Source organism: Alligator sinensis, unplaced genomic scaffold, assembly GCF_000455745.1.
Source record: "Alligator sinensis unplaced genomic scaffold, ASM45574v1 scaffold874_1, whole genome shotgun sequence".
Lineage (NCBI taxonomy): Eukaryota > Metazoa > Chordata > Crocodylia > Alligatoridae > Alligator > Alligator sinensis.
Window position 1 is genome coordinate 580617 of NW_005842302.1, and position 16937 is coordinate 597553.

Here is a 16937-nt window from a genome sequence, read left to right on the forward strand (position 1 = left end):
CTGGGGGCGTCGCAGCCTCGCGCCGGGTGGGAAGGGGCACGAGCGACGCGGCCCCGCGCCCGAGCCGCCCTCTTCCGGGGGCCGCGTCTCACTTCCCCGTGTCGCTTCCCAGCTCCGTGCCCCCCGTGCCGGGACAAGAGAGTCACCTGAGGTGGAACGGAAAAAAATACGAGGACATCCCCATAGTCCACATCCTCGCCACCTACAACAAGTAAGAAATACGCCGCTGCGTACAACGGCCTGTATCTGGCACCAGTTTTTTTCATACCCATAGGCATTAGGGCTGGGAGGGACCTTGGAGGATCGAGTCCGGCCCCCTGCCCCAGGGGCAGGAAGTCAGCGGGGTCACAGGATCCCAGCCAGATAAACATCCAAATGTCTCATGAAGGCGTTCAAAGTAGGGGCTTGAACCACCTCCGGCGGCAGGCTGTTCCAGACCCTGGGGGCTCCAGCTGTAAAGAAGTTCTTACAGTTTCATAGTAGGTAGGGTCAGAAGGGACCTGAGCAGATCATCAAGTCCACCCCCCTGCCGTGGCAGGAAAGAGGACTGGGGTCAAATGACCCCGGCAAGGTGTTCATCCAGCCTTCTCTTAAAGACCCCCAGGGTAGGAGACAGCACCACTTCTTTTGGAAGTTGGTTCCAGATCCTAGCCACCCTGATAGTGAAGTAGCGCCTCCTGATGTCTAGTCTGAATCTCCCCTCTGCCAGCTTGTGACTGTTATTTCTTGTCATTCCTGGTAGCACTCGGGGGAACAGGGACTCCCCCAGTGCTTGCTGGTCCCCTCTGACTAGTTTGTAAACGGTCACTAGATCCCCCCTCAGCCCCCTCGTGTGGAGGCTGAACAGGTTCAGGTCCCTTAGCCTCTCATTGTAGGGTCTGCCCTGCTGCCCCCTGATCATGTGAGTGGCTCTCCTCTGGACCCTCTCCATGCTGCCACATCCCTCCTCAAGCGCGGCACCCAGAACCGGACGCAGTTCTCCAGCTGCAGCCTGACCAGTGCTGCATAGAGGGGGAGGATCACCTCCTTGGACCTGCTCGTGATGCATCTATGGATGCAAGACAAGGGGCGGTTGGCCTTACTGACCGCGTCCCCACACTGTCGGCCCATGTTCATTTTGGCATCAATAATGACTCCAAGATCCTTTTCTGCCTCTGCACTGACAAGAAGGGAGTTCCCCAGCCTGTAGGTCTGCTGCTGGTTCTTCCTCCCCAGGTGCAGTACTTTGCACTTGTCAGTGTTGAAACCCATCCTGTTCTCATCCGCCCACCCCTGTAACCTGTCCAGGTCCGACTGCAGCCTATTCCTCCCTTCTAGCATGCCCACTTCTCCCCGCATCCTGGTGTCATCTGCGAATTTGCACAGGGTGCTTTTCACCCCCTCGTCTAAGTCGCTGATAAAGATGTTGAACAGTGCAGGCCCGAGCCCTGGGGTACCCCACTGCTCACATCCCTCCAAGTCAAATAAGACCCATCAACCACTACTCTCTGGGTGCGGCCCTCCAGCCAACTAGTGACCCATCTGACTGTGTAGGTATCGATGCCAGTCTCCCTAGTTTTTTAATGAGAATGGGGTGGGAAACAGTGTCGAAGACCTTCCTAAAGTCCAAAAAGACTATGTCCACCACAACACCTGTGTCCAAGGATTTTGTGACTTGGTCATAGGCAGCCACCAGGTTGGGCTGACAGGACCTGCCTCTAATAAACCTGTGTTGGTTGCCCCTAAGCATAATCTCCCCTGCTGGCCCCTCGCGGACATGCACCAGGATAATTCTGTTAAAAAGCTTACCCAGGACCAAGGTAAGGCTAACAGGCCTATAGTTTCCTGAGTCCTCCTTCCTCCCTTTTTTGAAAATGGGAACCACACTGGCCCTTTTCCAGTCCTCTGGCACATTGCCAGAGCATCGTTCTTCCTTATGTCCAGCCTGAAACGGTCATGGAGGAGTTTGTGACCATTCGACCTTGTCATCCCTTGGGGCGCTCTGGTGAACAGACATTCCCCCAGATCTTTGTGAACACACCTGATAAACTTGTAGGTGGCCACCAGATCGCCCCTGAGCCTGCACTTTTGCAGGCTGAAGAGTCCCATGGCTCTCAGCCTCTCATCATAAGGTCTGTTTTCCTGACCTGATCATGCGTGTGGCTCTCCTCTGCACTCTCAAGCATCTCCACATCCTTTTTGAATTGTGGAGCCCAAAACTGGATGCAGTACTCCAGCTGCGGCCTCACCAAGGCTGAGTACAACGGGAAAATGACATCCTGGGATTTTCTTGAGAAGCATCTGTGGTTGCAAGTCAGCGTTTTGCTCGCTTTACTAGCTGCAGCATCACATTGAAGGCTCGTGTTCATTTTGTGGTCAGTCATGACCCCCAAGTCCCTTTTGTCCGTAGTGCTAACCAGCGTAGTACTACTGAGCCTATAGGGATGCTGCAGGTTTTTCTTCCCAAGATGAAGAACCTTGCATTTTTCAGTGTTGAACACCATCAGGTTCTCGTCCGCCCATTTCCTGAGCTTGTCAAGGTCAGCCTGGATCACCCTCCTGTCCTCAGGTGTGGATGCTTTACCCCAGAGTTTGGTGTCGTTGGCGAGTTTTGTTCTGGTTGCCTTCACCATGGTCAGTGCTTGATCGGGGAATAGTCCTTGACATGAGGCTGCTGATTTAGGTGACAAATATTGAACCAGTGCTGCCACGCTGTGCCAGAGGTGCTGCCTGTAACAAAGCGGTTCTGACCGAGGTTTGTCGATTTTTGTTTTGCTGTCACGTGGCACCTTTAACAAGAGAGAAATCGTTAATAGTGCGCCATGACCAAACGAAGATATGCTAACATCCCCCCCCCCCCATTCTCCAGGTTTCACATATCACTTTAACGAGATCTGGGAACATCATCACTTCTTGGCACACAACTGTTTAACAAGTGCGGCGTTATTTACCAGAGGTAACCGCATTTCTGTGGTGATCCTGGTTTTAAAAAATCCTCCGTTTTCGATTTTTAAAAAAAAGTAACCCCAAATCCACATTTTCCCATCGTTTAAATGAAACACCACTAATATAGAGATGTTTATATGTAGTGTTGTTTCATTTTAATTATGGAAAACTGTGGATTTGGGGTTACTTTTTTTTTTTTTTAATCCCTAATTTTTGGTTAAGTTGGAGAAAACTAGGATCCCTGGTGCAAATGTGACAAGTTTACAATTCTGTAAAACTCTTCTCAGCTCAAGGAAAGTGGAGTTTTTTTGTTTTTGTTTTTTTAAATAAGCATGTGTGTGTGCACTCTCGCAGTGGGGAGGAGGACCTGGGGCAGCAAAACTCTATCTGAGCAGCGTCTTGTCAGGATCCTTGCAGAAGGCACAGTGCTCTCAGTTGCTTCCAAAGCAACCTTGACACAAGCCATTGTGCAGTCCCTGCCCTTGGGTAGAGTGCAACAGTTTTGAAATGTTGAATAGAAGCACTGGGTCCAATGGTTTGGGGAAGAGCCTGGGAGGTAATCAAGGTGCAAAGCAATGTGTGAATTAATCTGAATTAATTAATTACCACTTCTTCTCTCTCTCTCTCTCTCTCTCTCTCTCCTCCCTAGCACGCACATCTGCATCACCAACGCTCAAAACATGCGACTTGTTCATACTACTTGTGGCACTGAAGGGTTCAGAAATGCCAAGAAGAGCACTTCTATTGCAGCACATACTGTAGGCATTTCAGCAGCAGAGGTGAGTCTGCTCCAGTGACTCCTCAGGTTAAGGTCGATTGTAGTTAGCTGGTAGGAGTGCGGCCTAGAGCAGTTGGGGACGAGTGCTGCTTAGACAAAGTATCCTCAGGACGGAAAAAGGGAGAAATAGCAGCTTTGTTTCTTATTCCCACTTCCCTCTCTGTGGGGAGGGGAGGCAGTAAAGGCCACTGATTCCTGGGGTCAGAACAGCTTAGTTCTCCTTACAAGTAGCTTCCTCCATTTCACTTGTGAGGAAGACATGGTAAGCACTTGGAACTGGATGAATTGTTTGAAATGGAATATTTGAATGCCACTGGGGTGATGTCAGCCTTCAGCATTTTGGAGCCTGTAGTGGGAAATGTACATTCCCACTTATCCTCTAGCTCTTGTTTGCATGGTGTAACCATGCAAAGTATTCACATAAATGTTATGTAGCACATTTCTTTCAACTGCCAAGCCATTGTGAGCAGATCAGTCAGCTGTGCTTTCCCTTCTAAATATCGATGCAGCCATGGGCAGTGTTGCTAATCAATAAGACAGTAGCTACTTGAAAACATGAAGTCTCTTGACTTAATTTCAAATAAGCCCACTCAGGTAAGAAACTCTTGTTGCTGTCCATCCCATTGTGGGCCTGTCTTGAAAGATGCTCCGGTAGCCCCTCTTGAAACGAAGACTAGTGATTTTCAGAAGGCTGAATATGGGGAAAGCCAGTATAACCACATCCTGCTCCTAACCAGAAGTACAGATAGCTAAACCCTAGTAAAACTGTACCCATTTTAATTAGGGGTAAGTTATTGCATTTCAGTTACTGCAGGTTAGGAGTGAACAGACAAGAGTTCTTCAGTCCTGGTGATATGTTCCTATGCAGCTAATCTGCATACCCACGTGCCTACTCTACGCTTCTGTAACTGCATGGCTGTCCTTGCCCTCAGAGATTGATGTCTTTTTAATTTTATGATTTTACCTCTGCCCCTATAGTTTTTAGGCAGCTTTAATGTGTGCTGGGATACATTTTTCCCTCTATAGAAGAAAGATCAGTTCTTCCATTAGGTGGCAGTGCTGCCACAGAAAGAAACCAGCTGTTGGAAGCAAGCTTTAAAGAGTTCTCATTCCTCCCTCTCTGCCCAGGTTCATAGGATACATCATCTGCTACCTCAAGTCCAAGCTTAGAGTAGCTTTACTGGTCTGTTCACTTTTTTACTTTACTTGGGATTAGTATGCAGGACACACAAGTTGTGTTGAAACTGCTCTCAATCACCTGTTTCCTATCAGCCCTCAGTTCCCCAGGTTTGTCTAATGGCCGTAGAGATCTGCCTGCCCCTCCTCACCAAGCGCGCTAAACAGTTATTCTCTCCTCAGAAAGCCTGCATGAAGGGTGTGTCCCACGTGCGAGTGGTAGTGAAAGGCCTGGGACCTGGGCGCTTGGTAAGTGCCAGAGATGATGACTCATGGATAGGAATCTTCATCTTTTTGCTGCTTTTCCTGGGGGGCTGGAGGGGATCTTATTCAGGTGTCTGGAGGCCTTGATCTGATTTTTCTGTAGATGACATAAAAATGGAGGCTATAGGGAATTTACTATTTATACACCATGAAAAAAACTAAATCATTGACAAAAATGATCCTAGTAGTGAAAACTTAGAAGAATCTCTCCTAAAGGGCTGACTAGAAGCCAGGTTTTATGCGTGTTGATTTGGACTAGCCTAGCTAATTTCCTTTGACTTGCTGTTAGAACAATCTCATCTCCTCCCCATGACAGGGCTTTCCCAAACTGATGCCAAACATTGTTTACACTGGTTCCTATCTTTGAATCTGTTCCAAAGCTGCTACCTCAACACATGCTGTTGGGTTTTTGCCTGATATTAGGGGTGTGCAAAGCGGGCCCTATTCAGTTCGGATTCGGCCCAAATCAGGGACAGTGATTTGATTCATTGATTCAGATCACTGTCCCTGATTTGATTCAGCCGAATCTGAAGATTCAATGCTGATTTGGAGAATCAGTAATTCAGACATAAACACAGCTTTAAAAGTTTTTAGTTTTTTCTACATACCTTGAGGTAGCAGGCACGGCTTGTGAGCGCTGTGATGCTGGGGTGCATGGAGCACCCCACAGGAGTGCGGGCGGGCCCTTCACATGCTCAGGGGCAAACCCAGAAGTGGACCAGAAGTATTCCGGTCCACTTCCGGGTCTGCCAGGAAGCGCACTGGGGGGCCCCCCTGCACCTCCCCAACTCAGCGATCAGTCGTAGGGGGACCCCAGGTGCCCCCCCGAGACCCAAGAGGCACCGTGCCGGAGCTCCCCAGCGGACACAGAAGTGGACTGGAAGTGCTTCTGGTCCACTTCCAAGTCTGCTGCCAAGCATGCTGGGGAGCCCCCCCGCAGTCCTGTGGAACACTCCGTGTGCCCCAGCATTGCAGCATTCACGAGCCGCCTGCTACCTTGAGGTATGTAGAAAAAACATCTAAAGCTGTGTCTGTTTGAATCGCCAAATCTTCCCAAATCAATTTGGAGGGTTTTGATTCAATTTGGGGAAATTAAAGGGTCATCTGATTCGATTCAGATTAGGAGATTCAGCCACCGAATTGGGCCCAATCTCTGCTGAATCAAATCGGGGACAGAAGCTTCGCACAGTCCTACCAGCTATGGTACCAATGCATTGGTGCAGCAGCATATGGTCTGATCTCTGCTCTCTTGCCCTTACAGGCGGCCATCCAGGGGTTGACCATGGGGGGGTTGGAGATCATCTCCATCACGGACAACACCCCGATTCCACACAATGGCTGCCGTCCCCGGAAGGCACGAAGAATCTGAGACAGGAACGGAAGAGAAGCACTGAGCAGTGATGGCTGGTGCAACGTGAACTGGTTCAAGGATCTGCTTTTACATCACATCTTTGAAAGATGTTTTCCCTGAAAGACCAGTAGAATGGACATGGGCCAGAGCATTAGCCTGACATTGGAAGCAAGAATGTATTTTACCTGCCTAGTGGGAAAACTTTTGTCTGTAAAATTGGTAAATTAAAATGTTTGTCTTTCTGATGGCCTCTCCTGCTGGCTTCCTGGATGTACTTTGTGTTACTTTTCTCTCTCAACCACTGCTCTCCTCCTCACCAGACCATGTGGTTCCTGACAGCTCCCTGGTGCTGCTGCTGTTGTCACCAAAAAGGGGAACTCTTGAAACAAACAGCAGCTGGTTCCCCCTCCAATTATCTAAACCAGAGAGTGGTCTCCCTTAGTCAGACAAAGACTTGGAAGTCTGACATGGAGAAGTGCATTTTCTTCACCTGGCTATTTTGCTCATCTTTTGCATAACAGTGCTAGCTCCTCCATCTGCACTGAGTAGAACAGGATGATCCAAATTTACTGCTGCTGTGGGTTTGTATCGTTACTTTGTTTTGCCTTTGTTCCAATTGCCCTCTTAGTATTTGCTCATAGTTAGCCTGGCATTTCCAGAGGCAAGAATTGTGGCAACACAGGAAATGCAGGTTGGCAAAAGTGTGGAACATACATTTAGGATATGTTGCATGTCTTGCAGTACCTTCAGTTCTGTCTCGTACTATAGTCTGCACCAGTCACTCCATCTAGAGAGGGTTTTCTCCAGCCAGGTTGTCTTGGAACCACCTAGAGAGACCTGGTAACTACAGTGAGTGACTAGGATATTGATCTGTGGGTAAGAAAGAGAATTTCTAGTAGCTCCTTAAGGAAACCAAAAGGAGCAGAGAGAAGTTACAGTTACACAGAATAAGCCAAGCCAGCACACCTCTCCCCAAAATGGTAATAAGCCCAGCCTCTCTTCTGACTCAGCCACCAGCTCTAGCATGAACCCAGGGTCTTCCATTATTCCTCTCTTTTTGGTTCCTCTTAGTTTCTTAAATTGCATAATTAACTATTCTCCTCCCTTTTAAAGAGAAGGTGCCATGGCAACAAAGCAGCATTTAACTCCTTCCTGGTTCTGAAAGACATGCAGCGGGGTTTGGGAATGTAAATCAGGCTGCTTAGAGAAACCTGGGGTTAGAATCAAAATCAACATTAGGGTGTTGGAAGGGACCTCAGGAGGTCATTCAGTCCTCTACCCCCTGCTCAAACAGGACCAGCCCCACCTAGATCACCCCAACCAGTGCTTTGTCAAGCCTTGCATTAAAAACCTCCAAGGATGGAGATTCCACCACTATTCTAGGTAACCTGTTCCAGTGCTTCACTACTCTCCTAGTGAGAAAATTCTCCCAAATATCTAACCCAAACTTCTCTTGCTGCAACCTGAGACTGTTGCTTCTTGTTCTGTTATCTGCCACTACTGAGAACAGTCCAGCTCCATCCTCTTTTGAACCACCCCCCTTCAGGTAGTTGAAAGCTGCTAGTAAATCCTCGGTCTTCTCTTTTCCAGACTAAACAAGTCCAGTTCCCTCAGGCTGTCCTCATAAGTCATGTCCCCCTGCCCCCTCACCATTTTCATTGCCCTCTGCTAGATTCTTTCCAATTTGTCCACATCCTTTCTGTAGTGGGGGCCCCAAAACTGAACACAGCACTCCAGATGTGGACTCACCAGTCCTGAATAGAGGGGAATAATCACTTTGACCTGCTGGCAACATACCTACCAATGCAGCCCAGTCTGCCATTAGCCTTCTTGGCAACAAGGGCACACTGCTGACTCATATTCAGCTTATTGTCCCAGGTCCTTTTCTGCAGAGCTGCTGCCCAGCCAGTCAGGCCCCAGCCAATGCATGACATTGTTCTGTCTTAAGTGCAGGACTTTGCATTTGTCCTTGTTGAACCGCATGAGATTTCTTTTGGCCCAATCCTTCAGTTCATCTAGGTCACTCTGAATCCTAGCCCTACCCTCCAGCATATCTATTACTCTCTCCAGCTTGGTGTCATCTGCAAACTTGCTGAGGGTGCACTGGATGCCATCTTTCAGGTTGTTGATAAAGATACTGAACAAAACCAGCCCCAGGATTGACCCCTCGGGCATTCCACTTGATACTGGCTGCCAACAAGACATCGAGGCATTGATTACTACCCTCTGAACCTGATACTCCAGCCAGGTTTTCCATCAACCTTACAGGTCATTCATCCAGCCCGTACTTAGCTTGCCTGTAAGTAAGTTATGGGAGACCGTATCCAAAAGCCTTGCTAAAATTGAGGTATATCACATCCACTGGTCTCCCCGCATCCACAGAGTCAGTCATGTCATCATAAAAGGTAACTTTAGTTAACTGAAGGCAATAAACACAGCAAAATGGAGACTCTCGCTAAGACTCCAGCTCTGACGAGCTTTCTCTAAGTTCCCCTATAATCTTACAGGGGTGAAAAAGACCTCATTTCTCACCGTCAGAGAAGATGTTTTGGGCTGCTATTGGGTTTGTAATGCACTGACCAAAAGAGAGGTGCTGGGTCAGCTCTGAACCCCAAGGAAAAATATTAGCCACAGGCTTCATTACCAGCAAATGCAAGGGGAAATACATGTCTGTAGCAATATGGCCTATAGCAATATGGCCTATAGCAAGGTGCAACCAGTTTAGTGCTGGGTAAACATAGTGGCCTGGAGAATAGAGGAGCTTCCAAGAACATAAATGCTTAGCATCCCACAAAAAAAATTGCATGGGTTGGTATCCAGGTTGTAGTCATATTGGTCTAGAAGAAAAAGCAATCAGGTCTAATAACAGATATCACCTCTACTATGAGTCCTGATTGCATGGCTTGGGGCACTCCGAGGCAGGTTTAGCAGAGGTACCCTGTACATACCACATTCTGATCCAAACTAAACAGGTAGCATACAAGCTGCTTGGATGCTGTCGCTCTGCCCAAAGCTGTGCTGAGCCACCCTTGGGGCAGAAGAGTCCTTGCTAAGGAAAAATGGTAAAAGGGATTAAAAACAACCTCTGGCTTGCAAGAGTCACTGGGGAGAGATTCATGTGATTTTAACCCCAGATTTATCACGTGCCCTTAGCTAGGGTCTGGAAACAGCTTGCCATTTCCCAATCTTGATCCAAACTGAGGCCTTATATAGCAGCAGCAGCTTTTTGCACTTGGGATTCCTTAACCTGTGGGAATACCTGAAGCCACCAACTTGCTCTCTGAACTGTACATAAAATTGGCAAGCTTCACCTCCCTTCCTCTCCCATGTTTCTGCATTAGTCCAGTGTCAGTCAGTTTCTATTTCTATCCAAAATTAACATTTAGATAACTCTTTCTTAGGATTCCTCTGAATCTGGCAAATATTGGCTGGTGTCAGCCACCCACCTGCTCATTAGCTAAAGATGTATATAAACAACATCCTGACATATTTGCTTCTCTTCCAAACCTCCAGCTCCATATAAACGTTGTGGACTAGCAGACAAGATGTGACAGTGGCACAGCTTGGTGGTGAAATCAAATCCACCATATCTGTCCCTTGGACTCCTGCTGAAAAGACACAAGATAAGTCCCAAAGCAGATTCTGAGCACTGATTGATTATTACCAAGAGCAACAGGGCACAAGAGGCTGCAAAGTGCAGGCTAGTGCTGCACTTATCAACAGTAGCAAAAAGTGCAGCCGTCTCCAAACTGGGCTCTTCTACCTTATAAGAAGGGGGCAATCATCCCCAGACCCTATGCTACAGGGGAAAGTCTGCTGCATTCAGTTGTTCTCTTTGTTAGGAATTAAGAGGCACCAACAGCATTAATGATTTCCTTACAAGTCAAATTAAGCTATTAATTAAGGTCTTATTTTAGTCAGCCACCAGTGCCTACAAGTTTTAATGGTTTTCCCTAGTGCTTGAATGGAATATTGTTTTGCCCTGCCTTGCTTTCCTCCTCTTCCCTCCTAAGGGCTGTGGCTTGAGCTCACGCCAGCATCGTTATACTGCCAGCACGTTCACAGCACTCCAGATCTATAGTACTACAGGTAAGCTTCCCACTTCACTGCTTTGAGAACTCACTAGTTCACTTGTAGCTCCCACCTTGGGACTCAAAGCTGCTCAGACATGGCCTCCTGAGAACAAGCGTTTGTCCTAATAAGGACCAGCTCCGCTCCTTCTTCAGGGTAATGTGATTTTCCTCTCTAGTTGTGTCTCTTTTAAATGGAACACACCCGAATTCCATGCTCCCAGGGATCAAAATGCAAAACTGTGTCCTCATTTATGGCTAACCTGCTAATTAATATCTGTCTCCCCTATTCAACACAGCCATTCCCACATAGCCTCAGGCTGCTGGTCCAACTCTTTCTGTTACCCCAGCCATGGTTTCAAAGGCAATTCCCAGGACCCCAATGCTTTAAGTAGATTGCTGTGCTGGGGAGAAAACCTCTTTTAACCCCTACAACAAGCAGCTTGCACCCTGAAGCACGAGCACTGCTCACTGAGCTGGTGACTCACTATTTCCTTTGCAGTTTGTTTTTGTTGGTAACAAGAATCAAGTGCCCAATTCCGATTATTTTGAAAGTTTCAATTAAACCATTAATTAAATGATGTCAGTGTCCTCTAATAGCTGACTCTTGAGTGCAAGGAAATAAGGAGAGGAAAGCAGAGCCTGCTGTGCTAATAAACGGTAGCAGCAGGGGTGGTTTCCTTCAGACCAGTGGCTGCATCTGTTAGGGACATCTGCACTCCCCTCCCCCTCGGGAATGCCTGTAAATAGGATTTGCACCCAGGAGCAGTGCAGCATCTTTAAAGTCCCTTTACACTGGCAGACAGCTGGTGTGCAATTGCACACAGTTACAGGGAGGGACCCTATGGCAAAGGTATTTCTGGTGAAGAAATCCTGTGTCCTTCCCCAAAAAGCAGAAGTTCAGATGAGGCCATGATTCTGCCTTGCCTATGCACAGACTGACAATATCCACCCTTCTGCAAATGAAGTAAGTGCTTCCAACTCTGTGCCCATCATACATGGCCAGCACCCAACCCCACTCAAGCCCTTCAAGGCCTGCATGGGTACCTCTCTTAAGTTGCTACCACATGACTTCTCATACCAAAAAAGACCTTGGACCCTCAAATTGTTTCTTTGCTTTCATAATGCTCTCTATTCCTCACAAGAGACTCAGGCATTCACTGGCACTTGACAGCAGTGGGAGCTGCTTGGAGGTTTTGCTTGAGCTAGCTCACAGCATCCGAGTTCCTGAGTGGACTTGGCAGCTCATGTCTCTCAGGGAGGCAATAGGGAAGGAACTGAGCGAACAAATATAATTCTCATTTTCCTTCCTCTGCCAGTTGCTCATGCTCTGGATGGGCAGCTGCACAACAGGAAGTGAGGGCTCTGAGCATTAAGTGCCCTGCTTCAGCCCTCCTGAAAGCCCGGTTCTGACTCACCCCACCGTCTTTGTGGGAGTTTCTCTTGAGCTCACAGTCTTTCCCTCACTGGGCCCCATATCCACTCAGAGCTGGAGGGCCTGCACGTGCCTATTCTATCTGCACTGAAATCTCATACCAGCCAGCGCTATAATATCCACTCTCCTATACACCAAGCAAGGATAGACTGCTTCTGGGAGTAGCACTCATGCTTGGCTTAAAAGCTTGAGAGCGAGAGATGGCTGGGAAGGGGCAGGGGGAGAAGAGAGAGCTGAGAAAGTTCCTTTGGTACAGGACTGAATGCAAAGCAGAGGGGAGTGAAATTGTGGTAGCTCAAAAGGAAGGAAGGTTTTGTGGGGAGAAGAATCTGGGATCAAAATAGAGGAAGTCAGTGGTTACATTTCTCCTTATAATCTAAATCCACTCCCTTTATCACTAAGGACTTCCAGCTCATAGTCCAGAGAAGTCAGTATTACCCAGCTGTCAGAGAAAGGACGGCTCTATCAGTGAATATACTCTGGGGTCTTACAATTATGCACATTAGTCGTTCCCACTCCGTAGAAGGGAAGAGCCCTATACCCCAGGTCTAATCCCTGTCTGCACCTAGAAAGGCAGCTCAGTCTTTCCATTTACAACTCCTGTTAGCAGGAAGAGCCTTTAGGTCTTATTCCTTAATGACCTTCAACACTGACCTGAGGATCCCCACAGAAAGCTTACTCACAAAACATTCCTCTAGAAAATGCTCATTTCTCTGGACAGAAATGACAATCCTGAGTCCTTTTCTCCATCCATCTGGTTCTGAAATTTCTTCTGTGCCTGGGCTGGAGGAAGACGCCAGGGTTGTCTCTCTATGGTTCTGGCTCTCTGTGTTCTCCACTGTCACGTACTGATGATGCAGTTTACTGTTGGTCTCTCCCAGAGGTTTGTGGTAGGTTGCTTTCCACAGACACTACTAGAACGGTAGAAAAAAAATCAAAATGGGTTTGGGGTTTATAATATCACCAGTTCAAATTTTGATTTGCAAAACCAACAGTTGAAGCTAGGACAATGCCTGTTTTTATTTCCTCAGTTTGTCCAAACTAGTGGTTACTGCTTTTGTCCCATTTCTTTCACGCATCCTTATTTTTTCTACTCGCCCCTGTGGACAAGAAAAGGCTGCATTTCCCAACACAGACCAGGATCTGCATAGCATGTGAAATACAGGGTCAGGCAAGAGCAAGAGGCACCTCATCCCCTTCTTCAACAGCTCTTCTGGCAGGTCCCAGGCTGAAGTGATGAAAGATGATTCTAATCATTTTGTACTCCAGCCCTGAGGCAAACGAGTTTCTCTTGTAATTGTCAGGAATGGCCCTCATGCCGCCCGTTGCAGAAAACTGGACTCCAGATTTCATTTGTTCCTGCAGGACCCATAGCAAAAGCAGATTATCAATTTACTGACCTATCAGAACCAAACACAGCCAAAGAAAGTGAGAATCACCTCACCTGCCAAAATCACAAGCATGCCAACGTCTCTGTCATTACTCCAGAGGGCAGAAAAGCCATATGCAGCAGCACTGGAACAGGCACTGGAGAGGTGTGTAGAGTCCATTTAGTACCAACAAGCCCTACACTGACTCTCCAGGAAAAATCTGCCCAACTGTGGAAAAAAAACCCTTACCTAATAAACCTGAGCTACAACTCCTCGTCTATAGGATCACGGCAAAGCAGGGCTGGAAAAGACCTCACTAAGTCATCTAGTCCAGCCCGCTGCTCAAGGCAGGATTGTCCCTGACTAAACCACCCCATGCAAGCGCCTGTCTGACCTGCTCTTGAAAACTTCCAAAGATGAAGATTGCACAGCTTCTCTAGGTCATCTCTTCTGAGGTTTCCACCAGTTGTGCTAGTCCACTTGGAGATACAGACACCTCTCTAACAGGAACAGCGTTGACGTGCCCCACTGAGCAACCATGGCAAAACAGAGAACAAGTCCAGTTGAATTCAAACCAGTCATGGAGGTTTCAGTGCAGATAGCATATGCGCTAGGGCTGTCTGATGCTTTGGTAGCCGATTCGATTTGGAGGAGATTTGGCCCAATTTGGCGGCCAAATCTCTGAATCTGAATTAAACCAGGAGACCTATTAAAAGGTCCAAATCAAATTGGAAGTCTCCGAATTGATTTGGAGATTTGGAAGGCTTGCAGCAAGCACCCCACCGCACCTCCTTAGATCCTGGTTTGGTGAAGCAGCTGATGGTCCTGAAAGTGAACCTCCCGCTGCTGAGGTTCCCCATGCTCCACATGCAGACGGAGCGAGCGCCACCCTCCTCACTCCACACCTATTTGCTTTTTTTATTTGCTTTCAGAACCCGGAGGTGTACTTTCACAGAAACCCCTGCACCACTCTGCCTGAAACCTGGCAGGCCCCATGCCCACACGAGGGGCTACCACCCCTGCTGCATTCATCCTGCTCTGCCTTAACGCGCAGAAGTGATACGAGTTTTGCTTTCAACAGTTTGAGGTGCACTTTCACAGAAACCCCCTGCACCTATCTCCTTGAAACTTGGCAGGCTTTATGCCCTCAGAAGGGGCTACCATCCCTGTTTTCATCTGAATCTGCAAAAAAATGACAAAGTTATAAGTATTTTACTGATTCCCCATTATAGTCTATGGCCAAATCTCCTAGTCAGCGCCGAATTTCTGAATCCAGATCGGGACAGGGATTCGAATCATCGAATTGAATCGAATCACTGTCCCTCTGAATCGGCCAAATCTGAATCTGAAGCAAATACTTGCTGCTTCGCACAGGCCTAATATGCACATGCATGCTTTCTACATCTGAGCCACCTAGGCCCTCACATGCAGCATGCAAATGAAGGGAGAGCTCGGGGGGGGGGGGGGGGGGGGGGGGGCTGAGCTCCCCTATAAGAGACGAGAGCTCCCCCATCGGATTTGAAAAATCAACCTGGGGTGGGAGGCAGTCTCCGATCGGATTACTCCTTCGCTTAGGTGGACTTGTTAATTAATGAACAGGGTGAATTTTTTTTGCAGACCGCTCCCGCCCAGGAGTCGAGGTATAATTTTAACCCTGCTCACATGGACTTCTTTTTAACCTTACACTTAGTTTGTGAAAGCAAATACAGGCAGCACAAACTATATTCCCTGAAATGATAAGCATTCAGTAAGAAATAGTGAAGACAAAAAGGGAAGCAAACACAACCTGGGCTAAACCTCAGGCTGCATGCACAGAATTGTATCTTTAAAAGGCAAATGCATGTCCCTGCCCTATATTATGGCTAGTTTTAAAAGCGCTCTTAGCCCTTCAGATCAGTCTCACCTTTCTCTTAATCAGCACATGGTGACCTCAGAGAAACAAGTAGGCTAAGGTTTGGGAAACTGATCTATTTGACTGTCACTTTCCTTCCCCGTCGCAGAAAAAATTCAATTTATTAGCGACGTGTGTATGCGGACTGAAACAGTGACCCAGCTTTCCCTCTCTGCAGGCATCAGCAGGGCTAATCTAGAGCCTAACCCTGACCCAGGGTCTAGAAAGAAAAAAGGGCAGTAAAAACAACCACCACAAACATCTCTCAAGGTAAGGGAGGAAAACTAATTCCATTAATAAACCAGATAACACTGCTGGTCATCATATGGAAATTACTGGTACTAGCACAGTATTAGAAGGGATACTTTGACCAATGCAAACTGGACACAGTCTCCAAGAGCTATTGCAAACCTCTGGAACACTTTCATTTTGTTAAAATAGGTATTTGGACACATTTGCATGTCTCATTTGCAAAGTTAACCCTTTCATTTGAATGCTCACTTCTATCATCATCATCATCAAAAAGCAGTATTTTTCTGGAAGGCAACCTTTGATAACCCAACAGACTGGTATGTACGGACATAAAGCCAGATCTGAAATGCCTGCAAGAAACTTTCTAGCTGACCTCACCAGGCTTTGCATCCAGCAGTGTCCAGGCTTGGTGGGGAGAGGAAGAAAGTACTGGGCTCTGTGGCTCAGCAATTCCAAAATGAGGCACAGGTTTCAGTGATTCTTAACTACGGTGCCAGGGCACCCCAGCGTGCATCCACATCCTTTGAAAGGTGTCGTGAGGTATGAGGAGATAAGCTATATGTGCAAAGATAAGTGTAGGCTCAGGTTTAGTCCCTGCCTGGCCTGGCCCCGCTGCAAGAAGGTAAGCACTGTAATATCAATTGGATTTTGGAACTGGGTGCCACTCCATTCACAAACCTTATGGAGGGGTGTCTCGAGTCCAGAAAAATTGAGACCCCCTGGATAACATACTGAGAGGATGCCCTGGCTGAGTTCAAGAAGTCTGAGGGAGTCTGGACAGCACCACTGAGATGCCCCTGCAGAGGTTAGCACAAGGGCAGCATCACCTAGCTCAGGCACCTGCCTTCCACCCTGCAGTGGCTAACGGGGCCAAGGCTCTGGCACCGTTTCTGAACGACGCCCAGGAGGGCAACGGCCTCAGACACCCACACAGCAACCCCCCACCCACACACACTGCCTCTCCTTCTCCCGGCAGGAGAACCAGGCTGTTTTCTAGCTGCTCTTTCCTCTCCAAGCTGCTGTTTTAACTGTTTTTGTTGCTGTGCGCGCCGAGGACGTTTCCATGTTGATAGCTGCTTTTGCAGGCCGTCTCCTGGTTGTCATGGTGACAGTGATTAGCAAGAGCTCAATTGTGAGGCGGGGGAGGGGTAAATACTGTATCTCCCCAAGTGCTTTCCAAGGGCGGCAGGTACATCTAATCCCAGCATCGCTCCATTTTATGCCTTTGACGAGCAGCAAGAGCTATCGAATGACCGGCGTGGAGACAGCAACAGTTGCTCCGAGGGGATGCAGCGCTCAGCCTAACAACACACTAAAAATCACAGCTGGCCGCAGCCAGCAGACAGCTGTCTCTGGAGACGGCCGGGCCTCCTCCTGCTTACCCCTCACTTTGCCGCATCTCTTCAGCTTCACGCCAACTCTTTC

General features: G+C 48.0%; 1 protein-coding gene across 1 annotated transcript; it reads left to right on the forward strand.

The window, feature by feature from the left end:
• Window positions 1-2: 2 nt before the first annotated feature.
• On the forward strand, window positions 3-6748 carry MRPS11 (mitochondrial ribosomal protein S11; the record flags this gene model as incomplete). The annotated part of the gene is made up of 4 exons (XM_025209674.1): window positions 3-211; window positions 3575-3704; window positions 5063-5128; window positions 6405-6748. Coding segments are annotated over 4 exons (513 nt in total), but the record flags the coding sequence as incomplete, so codon positions are not given.
• Window positions 6749-16937: the final 10189 nt, after the last annotated feature.